Below are 20,127 nucleotides of genomic sequence, written 5' to 3' on the forward strand. Positions count from 1 at the left end.
GATCTGACATTACTCTGAGGATACTGGTACCTAGAGTACACCATGGATATTTTAATTTTGCTAAGACCTTCAGTAGACAAATGTACTGTGTAGCTCTCAAATGGTGTAAGGCTGGGAATTTTAAAATATATATTAATATGCATAATAAAATTGATTAAAAATTAATCATTTAAGATATAATTTTTTATTTTGCTTCACGGAAGAATTCATGTTTCTTTATCTTCTTATTCTAGTCCTAAAGAATATTCTTACATATAATAAAGAATTCCCATTTGATGTTCAGCCTGTCCCATTAAGGTAAAAGAAACATTTATATTTGTTTTCTTATTTTATTTTTTACCTCTTTTTCAGATATTTCTGGGTTTTCTTAAATATCAACTTTAGTATTATTGATATCATTGACATCAACAGTGATAACAGTATATCAGCATTTTATTTTATTTTGTTTTATTTTATTTTATTTTATTTTATTTTATTTTATTTTATTTTATTTTATTTTAGAGATGGAGTCTTGCTTTGTCGGCCAGGCTGGCGTGCAATGGTGCTATCTTGGCTTACTGCAACCTCCGCCTCCGGGTTCAAGCAATTCTTCTGCCTCAGCCTCCCAAGGAACTGGGATTACAGGTGCACGGTGCCATGGCCAGCTAATGTTTTTGTATTTTAGTAGAGACGGGATTTCACCGTGTTGCCCAGGCTGGTCTCGAACTCCTGAGCTCAGGCAATCCACCCACCTCGGCCTCCCAAAGTGCTAGGATTACAAGCATGAGCCACTGCACCCAGCCTATCAGCATTTTTTAATATCAGTATCTTGCCTGGGAAACGAGTATTTGTGAGGCTTCTCTAGTATATTTAGTTTTGCAGTTCGTTGTTTTTTCTGCCCTTTTTCATGTAGAAGAATTTTGGCACCTGGTGAAGAAGAGAATTTGGAATTTGAAGAAGATGAAGAAGAGGGTGGTGCTGGAGCAGGGTCTCCTGATTCTTTTCCTGCTAGGGTTCCCGGTAGGTATCACTTATTAAAAATAAACATTACTTAATTGCATCCAAAGTCAGAGTGTTTGAAACTTACTTTGGTGTTTGCTAGTGGGGCAATACAACCACTCTAAAGCTCATGCTAATCTTAGGCAAATTTTATTGGCAGTAGCTATTTCATAAGTATGGTGTGAAGTTATCTTACTCTCCGTGTCAGGGGTCCTCAGGACCATCCCCATGTTTAGTGATTCTCTAGGATGACTCACGAGGCTCACTATATAGTTGTATTCATGGCTAGGAATCATTACAAAAGAATGCAAGAACAAAATCAGCAAACAGAAAAGCCATTCAGGCAAAGTCTGGAGGTAACCAGGTGCAGGCTTTCAAGAATCCCCTTCCTGTAGAGTCACATAAGATGTGCTTAATTTCCCATGCAACAAGTTGCGACAACATATATGGAATGCACAATGTTGTCTACTAGAGAAGCTCTTTAGAGTCAGTGCCCAAAGCTTTTATTGGGGACTGGGTATGTGGGTACTTTCTGCCTGGCACAGACCAAAATTCCAGACTACAGAGGAAACAAGGTGTTTAGCACAAATCATATTGTTTACACAGTTTAGGCACAATGACCATTCTTACCAGGGAATGGTGGGAACCCTCCCCAAATCCAAGATCCCAGATGCCAGCCGTGGACTGACCTTGCAAGGAGGTTTTCTAAGAATAACAGTCTTAGGCCTGCTATGTTAATTCTTTTCTGTATACTATCATAAGTACTTCTTTTGTTTTGTTTTCTTTTGACACAGAGTCTCGTTCTGTCACCTAAGCCCTGGAGTGCAGTGGCATGGTCTCGGCTCACTGCAAACTCTGCCTCCCAGGTTTCTAGCAATTCTCGTATTTCACCCTCTCAAGTAGCTGGGATTATAGGCACATGCCACACGCCTGGCTAATTTTTGTGTTTTTGGTAGAGACAGGGTTTTGCCATGTTGGCCAGGCTGGTCTTGAACTCCTGACCTCAGGTGATCCACCTGCCTCAGCCTCCCATAGTGCTGGGATTACAAGCATGAGCCATTGCATCCAGCCATAAGTACTTCTTTAATTAATCAATTTGTAGTGGTTAAAAGTGGACCCATGGGAGTGGATACTGAACAATTGCCCTTTCTTCCCCATCTTGTTTTGAGGAAGCAAAGAATATATGGCAAAGTTTTTTATTTCTGGAAGCTCTCCATGAGTATCTTCCCTCCCTGTAAATAACCTTGGCAAGCAGCCTGGGTAAATTTCTTGCCTCTCCCAATTACTGCTTTACTCTGTTCTGTTCTGTTCTTATAAAGTATAGTTTTTATTGCTGATAAACTAGTTTACTTTGGGAAGTATAGCAATCTGCTATAATATTGTGATGCATTTTAGAAGAGATTCTAGAAGCTTTCCATTATAGTTAAATACAATCTGTGTGCTGTTCAGATAGCTTTCATCATAATTAATATTCCAGTATTTTGAATACTTCTTGAGGAGGAGTCATTTGGAGTAGGAACAATATAGGCTCGGACCAACAGATAACTGGGCTTTTGAGTCTGGGCTCTGCTAATCACTAGTTGAGGTACTTTGCACCTGTGTCTTAAACCAATCTGAACTTCTGTTTCTTTATAAAATGGGATAATGATAGTGCCTAACTCATACATAAGGTTATTGTGAAGATTAACAAGATACTAAGTATAAACCATTTAGCATTGTATTGTTCATATGCTGAATATTAGTGGTGGCTGTTACTCTTATCATCATCTCTACATGGGGATAACAGTACCTACACTGCAGGGTTATTGGAAACATTGCAGGCACTATCAATCAATGGTAGCTCTTATTGTTAATAATGTTTCTTTGGTACAAGGGCATTATTTCCAATCTACTTTGCTTTATGAAGAGACAGCTATATTTTTCTTGCTTTTATAGGGTATTTCAAGATTGCCAAGATGGTGAGATGTTTTGCTGTTTCACTGACTCGATAATTTTTATTGCCTTTTCAAACTACATACTGTAATTGGTGTAGCTTCCAGTTCTATAAATTTCTGTCTGATTTGGTTGTTTTCCTGCTTACTGTACTTCTGTAGCAAACAAGAAGCAGATGATGTAAATCATGAAATGGGCAGATGAAGGTCTTTATGGGGTTCAGATTGCCCAGTTGAAAAGGAACTTCTATCATAAATCCATTTGCTATGTAAGATTAAGCCCAAACTGAATTTGTATTCTGATACAGCATTGTGATATTTCGGTTTCAGAGATACAAATGCATTACTGAACCATTCTAGTCCCTGAATTTTTTTCCCCCTAAAAGAAAGAGTATGTATAGTTTAATTAGCTATATTTGGTTTGGGATCATATTGTTCAGGGCCTGTCTTATTGAAAAATAGCTTGTAAAATTATATTCATTGACATAGCAAGATGATACTTTTAATTATAGAGCAAGAAAGAGTTTCTTGTGACCCAAAGGGAACACGAGATTTAAAATCAGTTTTACTGGGATATTTACATATGTGAAATTCACTTGGCTGGGTGTGGTGGCTCACGCCTATAATCCCAACACTTTGGGAGGCCGAGGCAGGTGAATCACCTGAGGTCAGGAGTTCGAGACCAGCCTGGCCAACATGGTGAAACCCCATCTCTACCAGAAATACAAAAATTAGCCAGGCGTAGTGGTGGGCACCTATAATCTCATCTACTTGGGAAGCTGAGGCAGGAGAATTGCTGGAACCTGGGAGGCGGAGGTGCAGTGAGCCAAGGTTGTGCCATTTTACTCCAGCCCAGGCCAACAACAGTGAGACTGTGTCTCAAAAAAAAAAAAAAAAAGAAAAAAGAAAAAAGAAATTCACTCTTTTTAATATATACCTTTAATGAGTTTTGAACAACTCATATACTAACCACTAACCCTGTTAAGCTAATGAGGTGTGAGGGTATGACGTATGGTTTGTAGATACGGTATGACCAAAAATAGTTTTTTTCTGATTTAAAATTTAAAAATGACTTTCTAGACAGTCTGTCATGAAAAGAAAAAAAAAAAAGGAAAAAAAAGGTAGTCAAGCTTACTTACCTTTCTTGATATTAATCTCCTTCCTTCCTTTTCAAAATTTTTTCATTTCATAAGGCAAACATATTTATGTTATATAATTGGCTTAGCCAAATGGGAGTTAATTTTTCTAAAGATAGTCTTAGTAGATTTCATTTAAATAGAAAGTATAAGCTTATAGCCTATTATTTATAACCTAGAAATTTACTGATACTCTCGAATTGTAAAGCTATAAAATGATAAACCAAAGCAATATAACTTTAAAAATAGCCAAGACACAACTTTTTACAAGACTTTTAAAAGCATTATCTTACTAAGTAATGTGATTCAAGCTCAAATAGTCCTAGCAGTTTCAGAATTATTATGCATAGGTACTGGTTCTTCATCTCTTACATAGGCTTATGTATGCATAAAACATTATTTTTGACACTCAAAATAAACAATGAAATTTACCTATTTAATGTCAAGCCTGTATTTATTTTCTGATGTATAACTACTCAATTCTGAGTTGAACTTGAAAGAAGAAAACATGGATTTTATTTTCAGCTGAAATGAAGCAGTTTCTTTTCTTGCTCACACACATGTAAGAAAGTCAAAAACTGCGGCAAATGTTCATTGCTTTCCTGTGACTATCAGGGCATTCTTTTTTTTAATGGAAATCCAGAACATGTTTAGGGGCCAAGCAGTTAATATCACCTGAAGTGTATGGTTATGTTTACAAACAACTTTAATCAGGTATAGTTTTAATTCAACAGACCTACATATAATTTCAATGATAATGGCCCCTAAAATTTTTTCAAACTTTTAAAATAATTTCTAAATGAACTAACTTATATTTTCAAAGCCTTTCTCTTAAAAGCTTGAGGAACCCATGTTCTTCAACTGCTAATCAATTGCTAGCTAAAATAAATGGTATATGTATTTTAATATTTTACCACAAGTTCTACCTCTAAATGTAACTCAGCAATTCAAACAAATAAATGGTATCACCATGACCTGTTATCTATGTGCAATGCAAATTGCAAAGATTTTCTATTGCCAGATTTTCAAGACACATTTCATGTGTTATCTGCCATCTACCAAATATTGTAGCCAGTTTGAGCAATATCTTTATCTTAAATTGTGTTAAAAATTATCTCAAAATAATGCAAAGCATTATCAAGTATATCTTTTTTTATTATATTTTGGCAGCACAAAGAAATATATACTCAAAACAAATTTGGATGACAGAGAAAATCAGATACGTACCAGATATGCAAATTTAATTACAAGTATGATAAAAATGGTGAAAACTAGCAATGCGTATATTATCAAAATGTATATATATTATCATATGTATGTATTATGATGTGATAATGTTGAGTTTGCATTTTAGACACCTCAATGAACTCTGTCCTGAAAGTGTAGATAAAAAAATTATGTACTCCTTGTTCATGACATTTAATTTTCAAAGCACCAAGACAACATAAGGACTGACCTTTCATTGAAGTACCAGTGCCTGTGACAAGCATCTATAAAATATTATATAAAAATCAAACAAACTTAATAAGCAAATTCAAATTACAGTGTTTTCAGAAGATACAATCCTTAGTGATTTTCTGAGAAGGCTTTGCCTCTTTAACGTTCTGGTCTAGGTGATGATACACTACTATTTTAGAACAAAGACCATCATGCCATTTGCCCTTTTGGACCAAAAGAAAAATTTTCCTTTTGCTGTGGTATGTGATGTAAACAATAGCAATTTTTTTTAAAAGCAGAAATAATGAGACAAAAAAGGAAATGGCAGCCTTCCTCTTCTCTTTGTGAGGACAGGGTCTTAAAGGATTTCCCTGACTTCAAGTTCCTTCCATGTGACCCCAGACTCCTCATCCATTCATAGTCTGGTTCTCCGTAATCTCCATTGTCCAGAGTGCCTTTGGCCACACACAGAACTAGTCAATGTGAGAAGATCCTACTCCTTGCAGGGATCTCCATTTTTATCAGCTTCCTCTTGGAACAGAGAAGTTGTAAGTGAGGGGCCTCAAATATTCCTCCACTTTTCTCTGTACCAGCTGTAGGAGGGAGAGTGGTACTGATTGCTGGACACCTTGGTGGTCGGGGATTCACATGGCCAGCCTGGACAGAGGACTTGCTTGCACAGTCCCCATCTCCTCCCCATGGTGGCAGTGGCTATAACACACTCTTCTGAGAGCCTGCCTTGTTGCTAGGTTAGGCACTTGTACAGTTTTCAAAACATTCTTTTTTTTTTTTTGAGACAGAGTCTCGCTCTGTCGTCCAGGCTGGAGTGCAGTGGTACAATTTCAGCTCACTGCAACCTCTGCCTCCCGGGTTCAAGCAATTCTCCTGCCTCAACCTCCCAAGTAGCTTCAATTACAGTCATGTACCACCACACTGGCTAATTTTTGTATTTTTAGTAGAGACAGAGTTTCACCATGTTGGCCAGGCTGATCTCAAACTCCTGACCTCAGGTAATCCACCCACCTTGGCCTCCCAAAGTGCTGGGATTACAGGTGTAAGCCACCATGCCCGGCCAATTTTCAAAACATTCTTGAGTGAACTGGTCTTTGTTGAACAAACTTAGCCATTTCTGTGATACCTAGAACCTCTTTTCATTTTATTTGTGAGAATTTTGACAGTAGCACCTCAGTGAAGAAAGCCATGAGTTGACAGTGTCAGGGTTTTCTGTTTGACACCACAGTGTACAGCCCAGGGCAGTTCCTCAGAGGTACATGTGAAGACAGGGCGTGAAATCCAGCTTGGCCTTTGCTTGTTTGGGGCCTTCACAGCAGAAAAAATTTTCTTGAGTTCACCATTAGTTATACACCTTACAAATGCTGTAGCATGTCATTTATTGGTAAAATTTGTAGACTCAGTAGAGAAGCTATTTTTTTATAGTTTATCACAAAACCTCTTCAGGATATGAAAAGTCATCTCTGTGTGCACTTATTGTGCAGTTTGGGAGTAGAGCCTTTTAAATTTCTTATACTATATCTTGTCCTAAAAACATCTTGTAATTTCACATGCAGGCATTATGAGATCCTTGCCCACTGTGTGACTTTTCTTTCTCTGGGCCTTACGTTGTGCTACTAATTTCCTTTTTGAGCCTTTTTTAACTGAACATTACTTTAAAAAAAAAAAAAAAAAGCTTTACTCTATTTCAAATGGCCATTAGGATATCAAAATAATCAGTATCTTTACTTATCAATGGTTGTGACTTGTAGTTGCGATTTTTCAATTTTGTTGGATCCATCGCTGCATTGATAGAGTGTTTTTCACAGATGATGCAACTTGGAAATTATCCATCCAGGTACAACCTTATTAATAAGTAGGTCTCATCATTAAATGGACTTTTTTGTGTTCCCCAGTGCACTAGTGCAGTGAAAGGATTCAGAAGCTTGAAATTCATTGTTTTTACTTAGAATTGTCTCTATGCTTAGGCTTAGAACCTTCCTCTCCTAGCTCATACCTCTTCTTTAGAAGTCACATTGAATTGAAAAATTTCCTCCAGTTTTCTTTGCTACAAGTAGAGCATGTTTGCTCCAGCTGTTGGTGCATAAGGGAAGGCTGGGGCAGATAAAGCTGAAGAGGCTGACATCAGACTGCTGTATAGAGCTCATCAGCTACCAGTAGCTTCCCCTGTCTCCTGAAAAAAAAAAATTAAATGGACCAAATCAAGTGAGCATAATCTTAACTGCTTACTGCCATATGAGGCTCAAAGACCTATAATAAAATTGCTATAGGGGCTGCATAGTCTCTTTTCATCACTGCGAACCTGCATTGCTCAGTACAAAGCCCATTGCAGGAACTGCAGATGGTAAAGTTTTATAAATGAGTTACTTACTCTCATGTTACTCTATACAGTTGAATGCATCCATTTTTGTTTTAGAAATCTGGCTTTTAATACATTGCCTTGATTTTTAATTATTGTATGTTTTTATCTTTGACACACAAATATGTTAACTTTAATCTAGTCCTGGAATGGTATGGTATTACCCTAGTATTTTATCTTCTTTCATGCATATTATATAAGGCAGTACATTGATAATATGTTTTCAGGCCACGTGTTTACTAGAGCATAATAACCTCTAAAACTGTAAAATTCATTTATCATTCAACAAAATATTTCTAAAACAAAGATCTCTTTATTACTAGTGCAAACAATACAAAAATGAACAGTTACTCATTCCCGTTTTTCAGGATGCTCACCATGTAAGACAGAGCCAAAAAAAGTACATCATCATGGTTAGAGGTGGACACAGTATATTATGAGTGAACGAAAAAAGGACTGAAGGAGTTTAGCAAAAGTAATCTAGCCAGAACTGAGACTCGAAGGGTGTGTAGGAGTTGATTAGGCAGGGAGGGAGCACATTAGAAACCACTGAGAAATACACTTTTCTATACTATCTATCGTCTTAATTACATAGCTTCAGCTGTTCCTTAGTCAAGATAAAACTGAACCTTCATGATGGAGTGCAATGTTTTATGTTCTACCTTGAATTAGGGAAGAACTGAATAAATTAGGTATCTTTCCGGCTTGGAATCACTGCCTCCATATTACATTGTTAGAAATATATTTAGTAGTTAGATTAAACCTTATATTCTCAGGCAGAAAAAAAAGTTTGTTGGTAAGGAAGAAAGAAATGTCAGCCTCGTTATTTCAACTAAAAGATCTAGACAATTATAGGTTATGAAAGTGATTCACCTAAAGGTAGAAGAATTTTTAATGTTTACTTGGGAGAAAATAGTCTATCATAAAAGGAACTTCTCTCTTTTGTCTGTCAGAAAACACCATAATCAAAGTCAAAATGACAAAGGACTAATATCCTTAATATATAAAGAAAATTTTAAGTTGTGACAACACCCCCAAAACATTAGAAAATTGGTTAAAATATATGAACAGATAGTATACACACACACACCCCCAAGATATACAAATAGCTCTTGAACATATTAGAAGATACTCAACTTCACACATGATAAAAGACATGCAAATTAAAACTACTGTTGCTGAGGCAATAGGGAAATGGGCTCATTCATCACTGGTGGGAATAGAAAGTGATAATAGTCCCTTTAAAGGAGAGTTCAGCAATAGCTCAATAATAACAAAAATATACAAGTTTTCTTAGTTTAGCAATCCTGTTCCTAGGAATTTTCTCTGAAGATACACTTCCAATAACGTGTAAAAAAATTTTGTTTAAATACTTGCGTATACACCAGGTTCTCTATTGAGGTGTTTTTGGTAATAGTAATCTATTAGAAACAACCTAACTGCCATACGAAGATTGGCTGAATGAATAGCCAATACATGGACTATTACAGAAAATAATTAGGAAAATCTCCACAAACTATTGCATGATTTTTTTTTTTCAGAATATATTGTTAAATCAGCAAGACGCATATATCAAGGTAATTCACATTAGCAGATTAAGGAGAAGAATCTCATGATCTCAAGAGATGCCGAAAAAGTTTTCAATTACATTCTAATTTCTTTCATGATTTTAAAACTTTCTTAGCAGACCAAGAACAGAACATTTTTAATCAGATAAAAGGTAGCTATAATGACATTTAGTGCCTCAGTCATATTTAGTGATAAAATAGAAAGCTTTCCTTTTCAGATCAGGAACAAAACAAGGGTGCCTACTATTAACTATTTTCCTCAACAGTGCTTTAGAAGTTCTAGCCAGTGTACTAGTATAAGAAAAAGAAAAAAAATATAAAAATTGGAGGAAACTTGTCCCTTTATTTGCAGATGTTATGAATATGTATTTAGAACATGAAAGAGAACCTATGGATAAGTCGTTAGTATTAATAAGAGAGTAGGGTTCCTGAGTATAAAATCTGTACATAAAAATCAGTTCTTCCTACCAGCAGAGGTATTATTAAAAAATCGATCCTATCTCTTTAAATAAGCAATAAGTGCTCAGAAAATGAAATATTATGTCTATAATAGTATCAGAAAAATATCAAGTATCTTATAATAAACCCAACAAAAGAAGTATAAGACTTTCGTGAAGAAAAGAATAAAATTCCATTGAGAAAATTAAAAGTCTTTAAAAAGCTGAGAGATAATAGTTGATGGATTGGAAGAAGCAATTTCTAAAGATGTGATTCTTTCTAAAATTGATCTAAACTTCACTGCAATTTCAACAAGTGGGTTTTTTTTTTTCCTTAATGTTCATAAGGAAAAGAATGGGAAATTAGACTGTAAGATTATTCCATTAAATACACAATTACTAAGTTGTAAATTATTTCCTGTATCAATAGTCACTAGTGGCAAATGCCTGTAGTCCCTGGTACTCAGGAGGCTGAGGTGGGAGGATCACTTGAACCTAGGAGGTTGAACTGCAATGAGCTGTGATTGTGCCACTGCACTCCAGCCTGGGTGAAAGAGTGAGACCCTGTGTCAAATAAAAAGTAATTTAAAAGGATTTGTTGATCAACTCTGGTATTATATTTCTCAAACATTAGGATAATATAAGAAATATTTTAAAAGTTTTTTCTTCTACCACTTCATACTGAGATGCGAAGTATATTATATAAATAAGCATATACAAAGTAATGAGTTTATTATTAATTATGTGGTAATTTATAATTGGGCTTCCTGGAGTGACTTGAATTTCTGACAAACTTGAATAATTTCTGCTCTAGTGGTGACTATGAGACATGGAAGTGCAGATTTCTCTTATGTATAATTAAACATTTGAAAAAAGTAATGCCAAGTGTTTGGGAGTTTTGGGAACCAAAATAATGCCTGGCTGGTTATTAAGTCAGTTACAAGCAAGGCTGTATCTTCTCTGTGTTTGTTAAAATGCTTATTGTGAAATGACATGAAGCTTTTATTGCTTTTTCCCTGTTGCCAGGTACTTTATTACCAAGGTTGCCATCAGAACCAGGAATGACGTTACTCACTATCAGAATTGAGAAAATTGGTTTGAAAGATGCTGGGCAGTGCATTGATCCCTATATTACAGTTAGTGTAAAGGGTAAGTAACTCTGTTTACTTTTTTTCCCTCAGGTGAATTTTATAATGTTGCTTCTTATTTGGGACAGCTTTTTTTTGGTGGTGGGGCAAGGAGTCTTCTGTATGTGACAACTCGTTTTAGTTCATTCTATTATATAATGAGGCAAAGTCCCTGAAAGAGATCATCACTTCTTCACTGAACACTTTTGAGAGATTTACTTATTTTCTTATTTATAACTTACACTGTTTTGTTTTTAAGTTTTTCTTTGTGTATATCTTTTTATTCTTAAAATCCCACCTGGGGTGCTGGCTACACATCTTTATCAGCAGATACATCATTTAGGATACAGGTTAACAGAATATCCCTCACCTTCCAAAGGTGTGTAGGTTTGTTTGCAAAGCCCAGTGTTCTGTTTCCCTCCTGCGTTAGGCCCTCTCCTTCCTGTCCAAGAGAGAGGTCTACATTGGAGAGTCCACCAAAGGTGGATGAGAATCAGGCCTTAAGTGAATGATCAGTGAGGACAGGGAGGAGGACAGATCCATAGCATGCCTGCTCTGAACGTAATCCTGTGGAGCATTCAACAAGTGAAGTATTTCTTATCCTTAACTATGTTACTGTGGTTAGGAAGCATGATTATTCTTAGGATTTGGTTTTTTTCTCCTATCCAGTGAAAAGGTAGTTAACCTTTTCAGTCTTTCAGAGGGAAACCACATTGGTTGAATTCTTTTGTTGTTGCCAAACACTGTATATAGTACTTTGTTTATAAAGTACTTAACAGTCTTTTAAAAATAATTATTGGGCAATTGAGAATGAAGTTGTCATACTCCTATCCAGAAACAACTGCACAGCTAATCCAAGTGGTTTACTTTAATCTGTAATTTGAGGCAAGTCAAAGAAACAGATAGGGACTGAAATCAAATGAAGAGAACTTTTGTCAGTCATAGAAATAAATTCAGATTCAAAAGTTCATTAGTACCAATTAAAATAAAAAGGAATTTGGCCACAGAGAGGGATTATTTGGAGACCATGATCCACAGCACTAATGCTGTGAAACTTTAACTTCTGATGTTATCAGTTATCAAATATATGGCCTACTGGAAAGTATATATACTCTATATTATAGTTTGATCGGTCATTTACAGAACTGTGTAACTCATTCAGGAATGTACACTGTAAAACACAAAGATATTTAATGATATTGTAGTAGCTGTTAAGTTACCTTTGCATACATGTTGAACTAAAACATATTTTTGTAAATATCTTCAAGAACTGAAACAATCAATGAACTATATTGTTTTAAGTTCTCTAAGACAAATCTGTTGAGTAATACGTAAACACTTGAGTAGTCATTAAATGAGTCCATGTTGAATTTGATTAAACTGGAAGATTCCTGGATCCAGGAAATTAAAACCATACACAATAATTTAGTGTTCCGTCTAGTTGGTATAAAACAGGTTGTTATAACAAATATAATGAGAATTTAGATAATATTTGTAAAAATTATTCATTGATGGAAGGGTTTCATTGGCAATTTTCATGTCCATTTTTGGTCCTTAGATTTGAATACAGCAGGGGGATTCTGATAATGTTAGATTTAAAGGCCTTTCCAAACCATACACTTGATCAAGTTTGGAAATTAGGGGTAAGGTCCCATTGAGGCATATTATTTACATTCTAAGTTTTTATTGCAGACAAAAATATAGTGGCCTATTTCCTAAGGAAAACAAAAAGTTCTTTTCACTTCTTCCCTATAAAGATGAAATTTTGTGTTCTACAGCTTTCTTTTGTACCTGATTGAGACAGGTTTCCTCCTTCCCACCGCGAAGTCTCCCATCCCCTCACTCAGCCCCTCCACATGCCTCTGTGATCACCTGCAACTCTTCAGATACCTGCTCACACCAAATGGGAATTTCTATTAGTCCAAGAATTTCCTCTCACCTTTCTGCAAGCATCCTTATGAAATCTACCCCCTGTAGTTGGCAGGGGTTTTTTTTGTTTGTTTGTTTGTTTTTTGTTATTTTGACACAGAGTTTCACTCTTATTGCCCAGGCTGGAGTACAGTGGCACAATCTTGGCTCACTGCAACCTCTGCCTCCCGGATTCAAGAGATTCTCCTGCCTCAGCCTCCCAAGTAGCTGGGATTACAGGTGCGCACCACCACGCCTGGCTAATTTTTTGTATTTTTAGTAGAGACGGGGTTTCACCATGTTGGTCAGGCTAGTCTTGAACTCCTGACCTCAAGTGATCCACCCACCTTGGTCTCCCAAAGTTCTGGGATTACAGGCGTGAGCCCCCATGCCCTACTTAGTTTGCAGTTTTTTGTTTTTTGGTTTTGTTTTTGAGATGTCACTCAGGCTGGAGTGCAGTGGTACAATCTTGGCTCACTGCAAGCTCCGCCTCCTGGGTTCATGCCATTATCTTGCCTCAGCCTCCCAAGTAGCTGGGACTACAGGCGCCTCCTATCATGCCCGACTAATTTTTTTGTATTTTTAGTAGAGATGAGGTTTCACCGTGTTAGCCAGGTGAAACTGTGTTAGCCAGATCTCGATCTCCTGACCTCATGATCTGCCTGCCTCGGCCTCCCAAAGTGCTAGGATTACAGGCGTGAGCAACCGTGCCCGGCCTGCAGTTTTTAAGTCTGTATACTTGAATGTTCCTAAAGAGAAACTTCTTTTCTCTTTAGATCTGAATGGCATAGACTTAACTCCTGTGCAAGATACCCCTGTGGCTTCAAGAAAAGAAGATACATATGTTCATTTTAATGTGGACATTGAGCTCCAGAAGCATGTTGAAAAATTAACCAAAGGTTTGTAATCCTAAATAATAATTGGCTTCTTATGGACAGAATTCTCATCTTATTTGTGTTTATACATGTGAGGGACCTAGCATAGTTAGTATCTGGCAGAAGTAAATGTAACATAGTGTTTATTGATTTGAATAAATATATGTATTTTTAAAATTTAGAAATTAGGAATTGTGTTATCTACTTGTCTGATAACACTGTTATACAGTAAAACAATCTTTGATAATACAATTTTATTGTCTTTACCAACAAAATAAAGTTTTTCACACACTGAAGGGCTGGGAGAAGCAGGAGCACCCTAAGGCTCCCTGATGATTAAGTTTAATGATTAAGTTTTAATCTTAAAATTAAGAACCAGGGTTTTCTTCCAGGATTTCTAGTTTGGTAGCACGATAACTTGCAGTTAATTGTTAGGAAATAGGAAAGGACAAAAGCAAATTTTTGAAACAGTGAGGTTACATTTCCAAGTACAGTTCTTAGTATTAAATACTTACCCATGCTTTTTGCCCAGTGAAAATTTCGGTGTTCTCCAAAAAGGTGACTTCAGAATCCCTTTATCACCTGAGGGTTCAATTGCAGTTTCTGAAATGTTCAAGCTCTAAATATTCAAGTGCCTTTTGAAGTGATTGCCTTGGCATCTGAAATATTTGATATTTCACTTCTCAAGTCTGATGCTGCTGCCTCCTCTGTTCTTCTACTAAAAGACCTTTCAGTGCTTCTGTTAGAACAGTGGTTCTCAGAGTATGATTCCTGGAACAGCAGCAGCACCTGGAACCTTGTTAGGTGGCAACCCCAGACATCCTGAATCCGAAACCATGGGGACGGGCCTAGCACTCTGTTTTAGGAAGCCCTCTAGGTGATTCTGACATACACCAAAGCTCCAGAGTCGCTGTGTTAGAAGACTATGTATGTAGGAGGTGCTTAATAAATAGTGTTGAAGAAATTTCAGTTACAAAGTATGTCTTCTGAACAAAACTGTTGATTTGTTTCATTTCTTTAACTCTGTTGCCTTAAGAAATGTTTGTGATGTGAAGGGGAGAAGGTGGAGTGTTTCGTGGGTTAACTTTTCTATTTCATTACACTGTGTTCTTTCTAAATGACTCGACTCACCAGATAATAAAAGTAGAACTAGATTAAAAATTTGACTCTATTCGTTTTCGCCAGCTTCAAACTTACTGTTTACCGTTACTGTAGTTTTACCTGATATTAGTGTTAATGACCATACTTTCATGTTTACAAACATTTTAACTTAATCTTCCCAGGATATTCTTGTTTTATGTTTTGTTCTTTCTTATAAAAAGCATGATGAGGGATGCAGGAAATATATTATTTACAAGTGATACAGGTTAATAATTGAACTTCCTCAGAATGATGGTAACATATTTGAACTTTAGCATTGTTTTGAAATGTGACTTTATCATTCACATTTATTCAAACCTCAAGACACGATCATGAGGAGGAGATGGGTTTCCTAGCTGAAAAGACTCTGGTATCTTAAAAATCTTTGAGGTTTTTCTAATGACAAAATGCCTCTGAGTGTTGTGGGAGGGAGAAGAGAAGCCACCGTTTGTGGAAATGGCAAGGTCACACACCTAGGGAAGAGATGTTACCAGTAACCTAACTATTGTAATCCTTTCGAGCATGTTGGGAGTGGATGGCTGAATATGCCCATCTCTCTCTCACCCACATTCCATTGTCTCCTGAACAACTGGTTTTTCTTTCCTCCCTTGCCATGTGATGTGGTCCATTTGGACCCAAGTGCCAATGCTGTACACACATTTCTGAACACTGCTGAACTTCTAGTGACTTGTGAGTTTTGTCATCAGTGACAGTATTAAATGTATGTTGTCTTTGAAAGCCAAGCTCCTGGACTGCTCTGGTTAAGGCAGTATTTAGAAGTAACCAGTGAAGAGTGAGACACTGACTTCCTTCCTTCACTTTCCATGCCTTCTTTAGAAATTCATTTTTCTTGGCCACATTGATGAGGCAACTTATTTCTCCATTTTTAGCTTTTTTCTGCAGGATTGCGGGAAGAGTTTATCTGTTGGACTTTGGGGACATAGGACTGTCTAAATTGCTTATTTTTTTCTTTTTTTGAAACAGAGTCTTGCTTTGTCACACAGGCTGGGGCACAGTGGCATGATCATGGCTCACTGCAGCCTCAGTCTCCCTGGGCTCAGGCAGTCCTCCCTCCTCAGCCTCCCGAGTAGCTGGGACTACAGGCACCTGCCACCAAGCCCGGCTATTTTAAAAATTTTTTTGTAGAGGTGGGGTCTTACCATGTTGCCCAGGCTGGTCTCAAACTCCTGGGCTCAAGTGATCTGCCCACCTCTGCCTCCCAAAATGCTGGGATTACAGGCATGAGCCACCGCACCTGGCCAGAACTGTCTAAATTTCTCATTATCACTTGTTCATTGGAGGAGAGTGGCAGAATAGATAGATTTGCTCTTTGAACCTTTTGTCTTCTACAGCACTGCCTTGACACAAACATGCAGTTCCAGGAAAAACATCACAACAGTGCTTTGAATAATACTGCAAAAGGTATTAGGGAAAGAGATAACATTTTACAGCTCAGCCAGCATGTGATTTATGTTGTTTGAATTCCAAAATATCCCCAAGATTGAATTTTTGAGTTTTTGTTTCGGGATAAGGGTAATAATTCAAGCTTAAATTTTTTTAGGAACTCTTTTAAATGCATTTTCTACCTAATGAGTTTCTATGTGTATTGAAGTATCTTCTTTGTTCTTCTGTGGCATTTTGTATTTTATAGCAGTTTATGATTCTACCTGTGTACATAACTTATACATTCTTGAAGCAGTCTAGCTCAAGAAGTTTTGCTATAGTTTGTAGAATTGGATGATAAGGAGAAATGTCACTCTTCTCAGATACAGACGAGTTTGGGGTGACAACCATAGTAAGTTACTGTCAAATCATTGAGACTGGCACAAGTTGTTTTGTCAAATTATGCCTGCTGTAGCTGTTCATATGCTTCTGGTGATCAAAGAAAATGAATTGACACACAAGAAATGTGCTATCTGTGGTTTATGTGGCTTGTTTTAATTCCTTAGGTGCAGCTATCTTCTTTGAATTCAAACACTACAAGCCTAAAAAAAGGTTTACCAGCACCAAGTGTTTTGCTTTCATGGAGATGGATGAAATTAAACCTGGGCCAATTGTAATAGAACTGTAAGTGGTGTGCATATAGAGTTAGTACTAATTTGATGGTGACTAGTATATATTTCTTCTAAATCCCCCATATCCAGTATTTAACCTTGGAAGAGTTCAGTTATCAAAGTGTTTTAAACAATCATCCTTCTGTTGTGATTACAGATACAAGAAACCCACTGACTTTAAAAGAAAGAAATTACAATTATTGACCAAGAAACCACTTTATCTTCATCTACATCAAACTTTGCACAAGGAATGATCCTGACATGATGAACCTGGAACTTCTGTGAATTTTACCACTCAGTAGAAACCATCATAGCTCTGTGTAGCGTATTCACCCTTCAACAGGCAGGAAGCAAGCCGTACCCAGACCAGTAGGCCAGAGGGAGTCCAATGCAAAGCTGTACCACAGAATTCAAAGTCCAGCACATCACTGACATATAGGGCTCCTTTGGATACAGGTTTATTGTAGATTTTGAAACATGTTTTTACTTTTCTATTAATTGTGCAATTAATAGTCTATTTTCTAATTTACCACTACTCCTACCCTGCTTCCTGGAACAATACTGTTGTGGGTAGGATGTGCTCATCTTCAGACTTAATACAGCAATAAGAATGTGCTAGAGTTTACACATCTGTTCACTTTTGCTCCAGTATGCTCTTTTGACTTAACTTCAAGCTTTGGGTTGATGTGGGTAGGGTAGTGTCAAACTGCTTTAAGAGGAATTGGACCAGTTCTGCGGCCTAAGAAGGTCTGTCTGGATGTTTATAGGCAGCTCCTCTGAAGTGGCCTAAATTCACCCTGATCTGATAGTTTTCCTGCTTAGAAAGTGTGCCTTGGCCAGATCAGTATCCCATATGGGAGTGTTCCCTAGGTTGTAGCTGTGATTGTTTCCAGATGACCAGATTGTTTTTCTGAAAATGAGCATATTTTTAGTCATGTTGATTAGCTGTTCTTCTACATCACATTGTTACTCTTTCTGATGATGATTCTAGGGTTAACATTGGAACCATCTCAAAGTAATTACAAATTTTTAGATGGGTTTACAATGTCTTCTAAACATGTAATCTAAAAATAATTGAGTCAGATGCTAACGAGATACTGCAGGCATAACTGCTGTTTTTCTGACAACTGATTGTGAAACCTTAAAACCCGCATACCTCTTCTTATAGTGAGGAGTATGCAAAATCTGGAAAGATATTCTATTTTTTTTATATAGGTAGATAGGATCGCCATTTATTTCCTATTTAGATATACTGACATTCATCCATATGAAAATATGCAGGTCATTAGCTTACTATAATTTGACTATTTACTTTTGACTTAATGGGGCATAAATAAAACTTTCATAGTACACATGAGGTGGATATTTGATACACAGAACATTTGTGGTGGGCTTTCTGTGGGTTAGATGTAAAGCCCACATATTTTAATATTCACTATTTTAAATGAGCAATGCATGAGGGGAATGCAGTGTCAGTACCTGGCCTATTTTTAAACTAGTGTAATCACCCTAGTCATACCATTCAGTATGTTTGCTTTTAAAATAAGTAACCACAATTAAGTTGTTTTAGCCCTTGCACTTCAAGAGATCTAGTCTTTACTTTCAGTTGTCTGTTAGGTCCATTCTATTTACTAGACGGATGTTAATAAAAACTATGTGAGCCTGAACGAATTCTCGGCCAAATTTAGTCTTGTCTCTCATCTTGATTGGATTAATTCCAAATTCTAAAATGAGTCAGTCCACAATAGCTCTAAGGGATGAAGAATTTGCCTTACTTTATTGTTCACTCAGTTCCTAAGACTGTGAGTTGTCAAATCCCTAGACTGTAAGCTCTTCAAGGAGCAAGAAGCGCATTTTCTCCGTGTCATGTAATTTTTCTAAGGTGCTTGGCAGCACTCTGTACCCTGTGGAGTACTCAGTACCTTTTGTTTGATGTTGCTGACAAGACCTAAAAAACAATCCCTTAAAAAAAAAAACGATTAAAATGTAGCAAAACCGATGTATTATTTTTTCTCTTTTCTCATAAACCGTAAGATATGTATATCAAAGTGATAATTTATATGAAGCATCTGCTATCCTTCACATAAGTATGGTTTATATGAACTACAAATACCTTTCATCAACATTAAAGAAGCTTAAATTGAACACTGTGTGATTAGCTTAACTTTAATTCGGACTTGAATATAATGAGAAAATGAGTGATTGTCTTGCAGTTGACACAGAATATACTACATCCCACAAATTACTTACTTTCCAATGAAAAAAAATCAGCCATTGACAATGTCACTACAACTATAGCAGAAATGCCTTCAGGCTGAATATTGCTGCTTCATAAATAAGACAATTTTAGCAACTAAATCCAGACACAATTAGTTGGAGATGACTTCCGAAATAGATGAAACTTTAGAGATGGAAAAGTGATTTGACTGAGGGATGATACTCCCTATGCCATCTGCGTTTTGGCGCCCTGCTTTGGGGTTTGCTGCAGAAATGGTGCAATCAGATGGATGAGAGGAAGCAGTTATGGACTGGCTCACAACTTCTCAGAGAAGCTACACTGGAATCTCCACAGCTTGCCAGTTTCTCAATTATGTCAGATACAGAATAATCACCAAAAAAGACTTTAGAGGGGAAAAATACTCTAATTTTGAATTTTAAAAATAGATTTAATTTACCTTTTCTACTTACCTTCCTAGATGGCATAATCTACACTTAAATGACATTTAAAATTAGAAATTATATTAATTTCAGCATTGTTTTGTGTCCTAAAGAGACTGACAGGTAAATTCAAAAATTGTATTTGTGACTTAATCTTATTTTACATGGCTAAAAGTGGCCTATGCTCTTCTGTGGAGTTTTCCTCTTAATTTCTTCTATTCTTGATATTAAATGGGAGGACATATAGATTGAATTCTCTTTTCCTGAAGAATTTATATATTCCTTATGAACTTTGACAGAGTTGCCTTCTTTCAAAGTCTTTATCTTTCTAAACTATCTTCAGTTGTTTAGTATAAAGAGAAAATTGTTCCACATTGAAGCTTTTACTCCTTTTTACAAGATATTCTTAATCAATTAAATATCACAACAGTGACAAGACATACACTAGGTTTCAAAAATATTACATCATAGGACTTCAATGAATGGAAGAATATAACCTAGCAGCAA

At 36.5% G+C, this 20,127-nt stretch overlaps 1 protein-coding gene across 1 annotated transcript; it reads left to right on the forward strand.

The window, feature by feature from the left end:
- Positions 1 to 233: 233 nt before the first annotated feature.
- On the forward strand, positions 234 to 18,961 carry LOC105537872 (axin interactor, dorsalization-associated protein; the record flags this gene model as incomplete). Its single annotated transcript, XM_011977576.1, has 6 exons — positions 234 to 297; positions 893 to 999; positions 10,885 to 11,007; positions 13,670 to 13,792; positions 16,858 to 16,975; positions 17,120 to 18,961. Coding segments are annotated over 6 exons (632 nt in total), but the record flags the coding sequence as incomplete, so codon positions are not given.
- Positions 18,962 to 20,127: the final 1,166 nt, after the last annotated feature.

Source organism: Mandrillus leucophaeus, unplaced genomic scaffold (assembly GCF_000951045.1).
Source record: "Mandrillus leucophaeus isolate KB7577 unplaced genomic scaffold, Mleu.le_1.0 Scaffold1029, whole genome shotgun sequence".
In the NCBI taxonomy this organism is placed as follows: domain Eukaryota; kingdom Metazoa; phylum Chordata; class Mammalia; order Primates; family Cercopithecidae; genus Mandrillus; species Mandrillus leucophaeus.